The sequence below is a fragment of the Ictidomys tridecemlineatus genome, chromosome 5 (genome assembly GCF_052094955.1).
Source record: "Ictidomys tridecemlineatus isolate mIctTri1 chromosome 5, mIctTri1.hap1, whole genome shotgun sequence".
NCBI lineage: Eukaryota > Metazoa > Chordata > Mammalia > Rodentia > Sciuridae > Ictidomys > Ictidomys tridecemlineatus.
Genome location: NC_135481.1, coordinates 59,402,944 through 59,415,374, shown reverse-complemented (window position 1 = coordinate 59,415,374; position 12,431 = coordinate 59,402,944). Strand labels below are relative to the sequence as shown.

The 12,431-nt window shown below is 37.0% G+C and overlaps 2 protein-coding genes across 2 annotated transcripts in view; one reads left to right on the top strand and one right to left on the bottom strand.

Annotated features, from left to right (window-relative positions):
* Window positions 1-12,431, bottom strand: part of Mthfd1 (methylenetetrahydrofolate dehydrogenase, cyclohydrolase and formyltetrahydrofolate synthetase 1) — a 142,892-nt gene that overhangs the window by 74,560 nt on the left and 55,901 nt on the right. The gene's annotated exons all lie outside the window — the stretch shown is intronic.
* Window positions 1-12,431, top strand: part of LOC101958852 (uncharacterized) — a 53,727-nt gene that overhangs the window by 6,506 nt on the left and 34,790 nt on the right. The window contains exons 2-3 of the mRNA XM_078050059.1: window positions 1,677-1,987; window positions 3,197-3,325. Coding sequence (XP_077906185.1) covers window positions 1,871-1,987; window positions 3,197-3,325 — 246 coding nt within the window. The 5' untranslated portion in view covers window positions 1,677-1,870. The remainder of the gene's footprint in view (window positions 1-1,676; window positions 1,988-3,196; window positions 3,326-12,431) is intronic.

Sequence of the window (12,431 nt, the reverse complement as noted above, 5' to 3'; positions counted from 1 at the left end):
TCCTGGGTTCAGTCCCCAGAACTGCAAAAAGAAAAAAAAATAGAGGCCAAGATTCATAAGATGGTAAGAAAATAAAAATGAAAGTAAAAACTGAGAATATTAAGAAGAAATTTATTTTTAGTATCAAGATTATTCCAGGACTAAGGAGGAATTTATTTTTCCTTCCATGAAAACTTTAGTTTTTTTTATTCTCTTCTTTGGCTTTTAGAAAAGAAATTGATATAGTAATTATCTTAGGTATCAAGTAATGAGAATAAGGGAGAGATTAAAGTCTCACTAGACATATTTATACTTTATTATTTGCTTTTGATAATATTAAATTTAGAGTAAATTATTAGATAGATTTTTAAAATATTTATTTTTTAATTGTAGTTGGACACAATACCTTTATTTTATTTACTTTTATGTGGTGCTGAGGATCGAACCCAGGGCCTTGCATGTGCTAGGCAAGTGCTCTACTGCTGAGCCACAACCCCAACCCTATTAGATGGATTTTAAAACAGACTTCAGGGTTAGTAAAGAAAATACAAGCCCTTATTGCATTGTGTTCCATGCTCCTCAAGTCACAGGGTCCTTGGGGCTAGGGGTGTGGTTCAGTGGTAGAACTCTTGCCAGGCTTTTCTGGTTTCCATCCCCAGTATCACACCACACACACACACACACACACACACACACACACACACACACGTACACACTTGCGTGCGAATGCACACACAAGTCACATGATCCTTATTTTTCCTTTTTCCTTGAAAATTCCTATCATTCTGAGACTGTCCAATTCTATGGGAGACAACACTTAGCAAAGGAAAAACATACCCCACACTTACATGAAGCCCCTTCAGGGCAGTTCCTAAACATCAGAATGCATTCCCTGATTTTGTTTTGTTTTATTTGTTTATTTATTTTGGTACTGGGAGTGGCTCTACTACTTTGATCCCAGGAGTGGCTCTACTACTGAGTTACATCCCTAACCCTTTTTATTTTTTAAATTTTGAGATAGGGTCTCACTAAGTTGTTGAGGCTAGCTTCAAACTTTCTGTTCTGCCTCAGCCCCCCAAGTAGCTGGCATGTACCATTGCACCTGTCAATTTTCCTGGTTTTGAAAAAGGATCCCCTATCCCGTTGCTTGATAAAACATATGGACATTGATCTAGAAGGTCAATTTTTTAAGTTTTCTCTATTCTTTAAGATTTTACTTTAGAAAAGAAAGATAATATATGGAATTGAACTGGGTAGAGAAAATAGATTTAAGGCAATGCTGAAATTCTTAGAGAATTTAATTTACAAAAATTACAATATGAGGTTACATTTTATTTTCCTCTGGGGTATAAAATGCACTATGAACTATCACATTCTATGTTATTAATTCATATTTGACTTTTATATTTTAGTGGTATCTTGAGGGACATAATATTTCTAACAGATTAAAAACAAGGAAAAATTTACAAGTCAAATAACTAAAAACATGATTAACAAACAACATTGTGGGTATAACTCAGTAGTAAAGTGCTTACCTAGCATGCACAAGGCTCTGGGTTCAATCCCCATCACTAAAGGAAAAAAAGGGGAATGATATTGTAAGTGTACATACCTACATTCACATGCTACTTTCACCAGTTACACTCTAAACAGAGTTTGGTCCTGTCTCTAGAAACCAGCTCTTCCTTTTCTCTAAGCAATAGGTTCATTGGGCAGCTTCTTCTGAGGTCTAACTAAGCCCTGAGGATCTGAAGTAGAACCTTCTAGAAGACATTGCTTTTGATGCCCAACAGACCTCAGCATCTCTTCTTGAGTACTCTATGGAAACTTCCCTGGGAAGCATCTGGGGTCACCGTTAGTAGATCCGTTTCATGCTGCTTGTATCTCCAGCATGTCAAGCCCTCTCCGATCTCTAAACCACTCACATCCAGGAAGGCTTCCTACTAGGCCCCATGAGGCTAAGTCACCACAAGTCAAGCAGCTATCAGCCTGGAAAAACCATCCAGTGGTGAGTTGTACTCTGGTGTTTATTTTTTTCCCCATTCTCATAAGGAAGTAAATCAATCTCTCCCACACAACTGAGAGCCTGAAGAAAGGGAAAGTCCATTCTGTTTGTCCATTTGTCTATGCTAGTGCTCTGACCCTTTCTTTGCTAGTGAATGAATACAAGAAATGAGGTCAAATGATATCCCACTTCTTTTGATTTCTGGCTTGATTCTAGAACAAGGAGCAAGAAAGTATTAGAATCTAATAAAACCTCAAACGGATTTTGGTTTTGACTGGTTTTGTAGTTCTGGTATTTCACTAATGCCCATTATCCCCAAAATAATATAAAAATAGACTATAAATTGAGTTTGATCTAGTTCAATTATTTTACAGATTAGGATACTGAACCCTAGAGAAAGGTCATAGTGATTAAGTGGCGGAACTAAATAGTCTGACTCTCATTATCTTTTTAGTGCACCACATTTTTTTGTTTGTTTATTTGCTTTTTGTAGTACTGGGGATAGAACCCAGGGCCTTACCCATGCTAGGCAAGCATTGAACTATATCCTCAGACTTTTTAATTTTTATTTATTTATTTACTTTGTTTTTTGCAGTACTGGGGATTGAACTTTAGGGTGCTCTACTACCAAGCCATATCCCCAACCCTTCTATTTTTTATTTTAAGACAAGGTCTTGCCAAGTCATCTAGGCAAGGCTTGAACTTGCCATCCTCCTGCCTCAGCCTCCTGAGTTGCTAGGATTATTTTTTATTTTGAGGTAGGGTCTCACTAAGACTGGCCTCAATTTGAGATCCTTCTGTCTCTGTCTCTAGTAGCTGTGATTACAGATGAGCACTACCAGGCCCGGAATCAATTACCTAGTAGTTCATGTTTCTGTAAACTTTTTATTAGATGCACATTAAAATTTCCCCATTTTCTTGATTCCTATGTTTTCAGAAATTGTGTCTGCACAATTTATAGATGTGCAGCATTTCCTCGTGGCTCACATTACAAATTGTTTTAGAAAATGTGAAGTAGCTTTTTTGGTCAGCATGTTGTTGCTTGCTGTTTTCTTGGGACCTAATGTGTTTGTTAAGGTAGCACCTCAAAATGAATATTTTAAAGTTTGGTCTATTTAAAAGTACTTACTTGAGTTAATATAAGCCAGAATATTGTGGGTTTTTATTCACAGGATACATGTTTAGTAATTAATTGGCAATTTCTCTTTGTAGGCTTGTTTTGATCTACCTCCTGAGGTGATTTCTACCAGGAACCCAGTTACATGCAAAAAAAGGGCAGCTGACCCAGTCCATCCTGACTTTGCTGGTTTGTTGGTGAAAAACAAGAATCTTTTAGCTGAGGTATAGAGATTATATAAACAAAAAAAGAACACTAGAAAATTATATCTTCTGTAGGAGTAGGGAGAGTAAACATTCTGATAAAGAGCTCAAGGTATTATCTATCCCACTTTTGCTTTTTGTGTGTGTGTGTGTGTCTCAATATTGAATTCTTTCATTCCTGAGGAGCAATTTTAATTTAGACTCAAATCTGTCTTTTGACAGAGAATATCCACTGGAGATGACTGACAAATGTGGGATATTAGAACATAGCTTACAGATTACCATGCTTAAAATTTATGTAAAAATAATAATCAATTATATGTACTAAGTTGTTTGTTTGTTTGTTTTCCAGTGCTAGGGATTAAACCCAGGACCTTGACCAAGCTAGGCAGGTGCTCTACCACTGAGCTATACTGCCTACCTTAATTTTTTTTTTTTTTGGTACTGTGATTGAACCCAGTGGTGTACTACTATTGAGCTATACCCCTGCTCTCTTTCTTTCTTTCTTTCTTTCTTTCTTTCTTTCTTTCTTTCTTTCTTTCTTTCTTTCTTTCTTTATTTATTTTTGAGACAATGGCTTACTAAGTTGCCAACGCTGGCCTTCAACTCACAATCTTCCTGTCTCACCTTCCCAAATAGCTGGAATTATAGGTGTGCGCCACCATGCCTGGCTCCTAAATATTTTTAATTAAAAAAATGAGCTCCTATTTTTAGCATACCACCAAATGGCAAATATTCACTAGTTTAATTTAATACTTGATATATCTAATTGGCATCAATAGATTAAAAAACAAAAACAGAAAACACATTTGTAGGAAATCCCTTGACTTTTACTCCCTCTGATGAAGACTAGAAAGCACCTGTAGAAATTCTTTAGTTGAGCCTAACTATTCTCAGGATTTGTTGCAAGAAATAGTTCCATAGGTAGCCATGGTTGGAAGCTCAAAGGTCATTGTTAAGGGTACTATGATGTAGCCATTTATGTCTATGCTGCCTCTATGGTTACCTCTAGGCAAAATGCTGGGAATGCTTACATTTGAGGGGCAATGACCAGCCCTTTGAATAAGTAGCAATCTATGGTGACTATTTCCTAGGGCAGCCATAACAAAGTGTCATAGACTGAGTAGATTTAACAACAGTTTATTTTTTCACAGTTGTGAAGGCTAGAAGTCTGAGACAAAGGGCTAAAAATGTGACTTAGAGGTAGAGTGCTGGAAGCGCCTGGTATATGTGAAGACCTGGGTTTGACTCCCCAGAGTGGAACAACAGCACCCCACATCAAAAAAGTCTGAGACAAGGTGTCAGTTGGGTAGTTTTTTGGTTGGCTTGTAGCTGGTGGTCTTCTCCCTGTCTTCACGTGGTTTTTCCTACGTATCAGCCTATGTCCAAGTTTCCTCCTCTTATAAGGATACCCATCATATTGAATTAGGGCCTACCTTAATGATATCATTTTAACATAATTACTTAACATAATTACTCAAATTCAGGCACGTGCTGAGATATTAGGAGTTAGGACTTCAACATATAAATATGGGTGCAGGGACTCAACATAGTCCTTTATAGTGGATTCTTTGCTGCCCAGAACCATATAAAAGTACTTTTCTATTATTTCCTCTATCAATGGCCTAATTGATTCCAGATTTAATTTAAGTAGATACAAGTATAGATACAGATATCTAGGTAAATATATTTATGTATATACATATATATATATTTATTTCCATTTTATCTACACAAGAGTGGTAGATAGAACTTAGATTTAAATGGAGCTTATATAGACATAGTATATCTTATGAAAGCTTTGATAGAGTCATAGATTTTTCTTTTCTTTCTGGAAAAATGATGCCAATCCCTTAAAACTATAGAGATCTTATTATAACAGTGTAACTTATTATTAATAATCTCAGAAATTTGAATTTTTTATAACTCATATTTGTATTAGATTAAGTTTTATGTCTATGCATAATTCATTTAAAAACTTTTAAACCATCAAGTATAGTAGCAAATTCCTATAATCCCAGCAACTCAGGAAGCTGAGGCAGGAGGACCACAAGTTTGAAGCTAGCCACAGCAACTTAGGGAGACTCTGCCTCAAGATAAAATCAACATATTTGGGGATATAGCTCAGTGATATAACTCAGTGGTAAAGCACTTGCCTAGCATATGCAATACTCAAGTTCAATTCCCAGCATTAGGAAAAAAAAAAAAGCTACTTGTCACGTGTATATAAATCATTTCCTAATTACATATATGTCTTCATCTATTTAACAAGGTAAATATCTGAAAGGCTCTGTAATATCTCATTTTGACATGGTTTTAGATAGCTCCCATTGGCATTGTCTAAATTTAATACAAATTAGTGTCAGCCAGGTACAGCAGCACATGCCTGTAATTGCAGCAATTTGGGAGAGTGGGGCAGGAGGTCACAAATAAAGAAAAAAAGAAAAGAGAGAAAGAAAAGGGCTAGGAATATAACTCAGTGGTAAAGCACTCTCAGGTTCAATCCCCACCCCCACACTCAAAATTAGTGACTATTTTTGCATGGTTTCCTAGTGTTAAAGTCATTTTAAAAAGAAAAGTTTAGTGATTTCAACAGAATACCTGAGCATCAGCATGAGTCATCTTTTCTTTTTCCAATAACCTATTATTTAATTCCATAGGAACAAAACTGTCTTGATAGGGTAGTTCTCTTCTCACTGCATGCATTTAAAAATTTTTATTATAATTTATCTCTTTGTGGGACATACAAAAATAATTGTGTTTTTGCCGTTTAATGGAGAAACAGGTGCAAGAGAGCTATATTTGGCTAAAGCTGGATATAGAAGGAATAAATATTAACCTATTCAGTTGGTTATTGTGTTGTCTAGTTAAAGCAGTATGATACTGAGCTAAAACTCTTACATAGTGCTAGGTGGGCTGCCATGTTAAAAAATATGAGTTCAGAACAAAAAGTCATATGAATATGTAATAACAAATCTCACTAATATGTATAATTATAATGCACCAATAAAAAGGAAAATGTATAATGAATTATGGTGTTCTAAATTTAAGATAATTTAATGTGTCTTACCAGTACTTTTTAGTTTGATTCTCATGGAAACTTTTATTTGTAAGGGAATTGACTATATTATGCAGATATTTTTCTTGCCAGAGAATAATAATAAGGCTAATAGTAGGACCTGGTAGATGAAGCCAGCTCTGGAGAGGGTAGATGAGAATAATAAAATTTTTTCAGGTAAAGAAAATTATTACTCTTTCCAATTGATTTTTTTTACTGAGATAATCATAAATATACTTGAAATTATTAAAAGAAATGGCAAGCCAGTCATGGTGGCACACACCTATAATCCCAGTGACTTGGGAAGTCGAGAATCACAAGTTCAAGTGGGATCACAAGTTCAAGGCCAGCCTGGGCAACTTAGCAAGACTAAAAATTTAAAGAAAAAGTAGGGGGCAGGGGCAGGGGGATGTGGCTCAATGATAGACTGTGGAGCAGTGAGGTCTTGGATTTGATTGCCAAGGTGTACCACAAAAGAAAAACAAAAAGTTACATTGAGATCTCTGTACACTGTGTCCAATTTCCCTTTTTTTTTTTTTTTGGTATAGGGATTGAAACCAGGGGTGCTTAACCAGTGAGCCACATCCCCAGCCCTATTTTTTGTTTTATTTAGAGACAGAGTCTCATGAGTTGCTCAGGGCCTCACTAAATTGCTGAAGCTGGCTTTGAACTTGTGATCCTCCTGCCTCAGCCTCCCCCGCCGCTGGCATTACAGGTATGCACCAAAACACCCAGCTTGTTTAAATTCTTTTAATGGTAAAATATTACAGAACTATAGTATAATGTAACTGCCTGAGTATTAACATTGATATAGTCTACCAATCTTATTCAGATTTCCCCAGTTCTGTTTGTACTCATTTGTATGTTTATATATTAAATGCTATAAGTCAATCAAGATACTGAATAGTTCTAACGTCACAAGAATCCTTCACATTGCCATTTTACATCTACACCCACTTCTTCTCACCCCCAACCCTTGGTAACCACCAATTTCTCCTTTATTTCTCTTTTATTTTATTAATTGTAGATGGATACAATACATTTATTTGTTTGTTTGTTTGTTTGTTTATATGTGATGCTGAGGATCAAACCCAGTGCCTTACACATGCTAGGAAAGCACTCCATCACTGAGCCACAACCCCAGCCCCTTTCTCTTTTATTTATGAAATGTTATTCAATTTAAAGTATATGAGATGATTTTATATAAGGGACTTGGGCATCTGCAGATTTTGGTTATATGTAGGGAATCCTGGAATTGATCACCCACATATACGCAAAGGACAACTGTACTTTAAATCACCTCTATATTACATATAATTCCAAATTGTAAGTGCTATGTAAATAGTTGTTATATTGTATTGTTGGAACAATGACCAAAAAGTCTGTGTATGTTCAGTGCTGGACTCATTGGCACATGCATGTAATCTCAGTGACTGGGGAGGCAGAGCACAAGGATCACAAGTTTGAGGCCAGTCACAGAAATTTAGAGAGAACTTCAGTGTTATGGTTTAATTATGAGGTGTCCCCCAAAAGCTTATATGTGAGAAATGAAAGGTTTAGGGGTGGATGATTGGGTTATGAGAACCTTAAAGCAATCAGCAAATTAATCTCCTGATAGGGATTAACTGAGTGGTAATTGAAGGCAGGGTAGGATATGACTAGAGGGGGTAGGCCTTTGCAGTATATATTTTGTCTCTGGCAAGTGGAATCTCTCTCTACTTATTGATGGCCATGTCCTGACTTGCTTTCCTCAGTCACATTATTCCATCATGATGTTCTGCCTCATCTCAGGTCCTGAGGAATGGAGATGGTTATCTATGTACTAAGACCTCTGAAACTATGAGCCCCCAAATAAACTTTTCCTCCTCTAATTATTCTTGTCCGGTCTTTTGGTCTTAACAATGAAAAAGCTGACTCAAATGTGCAGCAACATAGCAAGATCTTGTCTCAAAATAAAAAATAAAAAATAAATAAATAATAAAAGGCTGGGGTTGGGGCTGGGATTGTGGCTCAGTGGCAGAGCACTTGTCTTGCACATATGAGGCACTGGGTTCAATCCTCAGCACCACATAAAAATAAATAAATAAAGGTATTGTGTCCATCTACAACTAAAAATAGGTGGGGAGGCCTGGGATGTAGCTCAGTGGTAAAGTGCCCCTGGGTTCAATCCCCTGAACAAATAAAAAAAAGTTTACACATGTTCAATATATAAACACAATAGTTTTTCAAACATTTTGATACATGGTTGAATTCCTGCATGTGGAACCTGAGGATAATAGAACTGAACTGTATATTAAAACACTAAACATGGAGTTATCATATGACCTAGTAATCCTTTTCCCAAGTATACTCTCAAGAGTGGTGAGAAACATTCACAAAAAAACTTGTACATAAATATTCCTAGTAGCATTATTTGTAAAGTCAAAAAGTGAAAACTCGGGCTTGAGAGAGAGAGCTCAGTTGGCAGAGTATTTGCCTTGCATGCACAAGGACCTGGATTTTTTGATACAGGGGATTGAAACCAGGGCACTTTACCACTGAGCTACATCCCCAGCCCCTCTTTTTCAAAAACATTTTTTAGTTGTAGATGGACTCAATACCTTTATTTTATATATTTATTTTTATGTGGTGCTGAGGATCGAACCCAGTGCCTCAGCAACACACATACACACACACACACACACACACACACACACACACACACACACATAAAAATGAAAACTCAACCTGGAACATGCCTGAAATTCCAGCAACATAGAGGCTGAGTCAGGAGGATTGCAAGTTCAAGGCCAGCCTGGGCTACTTAATGAGACCCTGCCTCAAAATAAAAAATAAAAAGGGCAGCAGCTGTAGCTCAGTGGTAGAGTGCCCTTGGAATCAATCCCTAATCAATCAATATCTCTCTCTCTCTCTCTCTCTCTCTCTCTCTCTCTCTCTCTCTCTCTCTCTCTCTCTCTCTCTCTCTCGTATACACACGGAAACTCAAATGTCCCTCAACTGATAAGTGAATAATCAAAATAAGGTTTATCCACATAGTAGAATATTGTTCAGCCATAAAAAGGAATTAAGTAGTGATATATGCTACAATGTGGATGAACCTTGAGAACATTACCTAAGGGAAAGAAGAAAACATATACAATTCCATTCATATTAAATGTACAGAATAAACACATCTATGGTTTCCAGGGGAGTATGTAACTGCTCTAGTGAGTATGGGGCTTCTTTGGGAGATATGAAGATGTTCTGGAATTAGATGGTAGTAATGATTGCAAAAACTTGTGAAAATATGAAAAAATACTGAATTGTATTTTTCCCCACATTTCTTTCTCCTCTCCTCCTCCTCTTCCTCTTCCTCCTCCTCCTCCTCCTCCTCCTCTTCCTCCTCGGCACTTGACCACTGAGTCACATCCGAAGCCCGTTTTTTGTATTTTATTTAGAGACAGGGTTGCTTAGCACCTCACCTTTGCTGAGACTGGCTTTATAACAATCTACTTTGGCCAATATCACTCCTAAGCACTTCCCCCATCCTTTCCCATGAATTGTAATTCTGAAAGGTGAATTTTATGTGAATTACATCTTAGTTTGTAATGGGAAAAAAATGAAGCTACTATGATTGCACAATTCTGTGAATACAAAAAACTACCCAACTATATAAACTTTAAATTGGTGAATTAACTGGGTGTGGTGGCATACACCTATAAACTCAGTTACTTGGGACACTGAGACAGGACAATCTCAAGTTCAAGGCAAGCCTGGACAACATAGCAAGACCACACCTCAAAAACACTCCTCCCCCCCCAAAAAAAAGAAGTGATGAATTATATCTCAATAAATTTGTCTTTAAATGTTATATAAATAGAATGTTACATATGTAACATCTGGAGATTGGCTTTTTCACTTAGGATAATTTCATAGAGATTTATCCAAATCATTGCATGAAGCACTGATTTGGTTCTTTGCATTGCTGAGTAGTATTCCATTGTATGTATGTACCATAGTTTGTTGAATATTCACCCATTGACAGAAGTTTTAGCTTTCCCACACTAAGACAAAATATATGAGAAAAACAACTCAGGAGGGAAGATTTAATTTGCCTTATAATTTCAGAGGTTTCAGTCCATGATGGGCTGGCTCCAAGGTAGAGACATGATGGCATAGGAAAGTTGCTGACCTCATGGCAGCTATGAAAGCAGATCAAGAGGGAGAGGTGCAGGGGACAAGATATGCTCCCTGTTGTCACAGTCTGTCTGGGCACAAAATAACCGAGCCGCCACAAAGCCTTGTAGGTTCAAACAGCAACTCTGTATTCCCGAACTCTCTCTGGCACTCTACATACACTTCCCGGGAATACCTCCCTCCACTAGGCTCCATGCACCAATTCTCCCGGAACCCCGAGAGAACTCACCGGGAACTCCAAAGTAGGGAGTGCCCAAGGCAGCAGGATCTGCCCTAATCCAGGAGCCGCCCTATTCCTGGAGCAGGGTCACCTTTCAACCATTCCCTCTAGCAAAATGCCAGGCGTCATTCCGACTAAACTGCGGCTCTCAACACCCTGTGACCCACTTCCTCCAGTGAGGCCCCACTTCCTACCGTTTCCATCACCTCCCAATGATGCCATCAAATTATTATTCCATCAGTTAATCCATTGATGCAGTTAGAGCCTTCATGATCCATCCATTTCCCAAAAGCCCCAATTCGAAACATTCCTATATTGGGCACAAGCCTTCAACACATGAACCTTTGGGGAATATTGTAGATCCAAACCATAATAATAGATATCTGGGTTGTTTCCAATTTTTTTGGCTATTACAAATGAAGCTGCTGTGAACATCAATGTGCATATTCTTGTAAGAACATAACTTCATTTCTCCAGGATAAATACCCAAGAGTGCAGTATCTGGGTCATATGGTAACTGCATTTTTACTTTTATAAGAAAGTTGTCATACTATGTTCCAGAGAGGCTGTACTATTTTACATGTCTACTAGCAATGTATGGGTGATCCAGTTTCCCTGTATTCTTACCAGCATGTGGTGTTGTAATTACTTTGTATTTTAGATATTCTGTGTGTTGTAATATTTCATTATGGCTTTAATTTGCATATCCTAATGGATGATGATTTTTTTTTTGTTTGTTTGTTTTTAATTTTTTATTTAGTTTTCGTTGGACACAACATCTTTGTTGGTATGTGGTGCTGAGGATCGAACCCGGGCCTCACGCATGCTAGGCGAGCGCACTACCGCTTGAGCCACATCCCCAGCCCGAATTTGAACATATCTTTATGTGCTCATTTGCTATCTGTATATCCTTTCTGGTAAAGTTTCTGTTCAAATATTTTGCCCATTTTCTTTCTTTCTTTCTTTCTTTGCTAATAATTTCTCACTTTCTTTATATCAATTTTTAAATTTATTTTTAAAATTTATTTTAACTTTTTAATTTGTTCTAATTAGTTATTTTGCCCATTTTCTAATTGGATTGTTATGAGTGTTCAGAGAATTCTTTATATATTCTGAATTCAAGTCCTTCATTGACAGTTTTTATCAATAAGTCATATCTTAGTTTTCACAGTAGCCTAAAGTTAGCTAAGTCCTGAGTATATTTCTGGTTCATGATCTCTAAATCCAACATCTGACTCTTCAAGTTTGGATTTTCTTTGTTACCTAAAAAGTAATGCATGAATGTTTTAAAATCTTAGAGTTTACAAATCAGTGGTCATGAAGAAAAGGTAAAAAAATTAGGAAATGGGAGTAACAATGAGAAGTACCAGGAAAACTACATGAATATAGGCTTCTTGAAGGTAGTAGCAGTTAGGGTGGACTTGAAGAACACAGAATGTTTCACAAAAGTTGAAGAGGGGGACTATAAAAAGTGATTGGAGAGAATGGGTAGGCAAAATAACTTGCATTTGAGTTTGTCCTCAATGGGCAGGGGGATCATCACAGGGTTTTCAGGAAGATCTGAAGTGACAACTGAGGGCAGAATTAGATATCCTTTGTGTTCTCTGTCCATTCTTTTCATACCACTATTACTGTATTTATTAAGGTAAAGTTTTATCTAAAAAATTATTGTC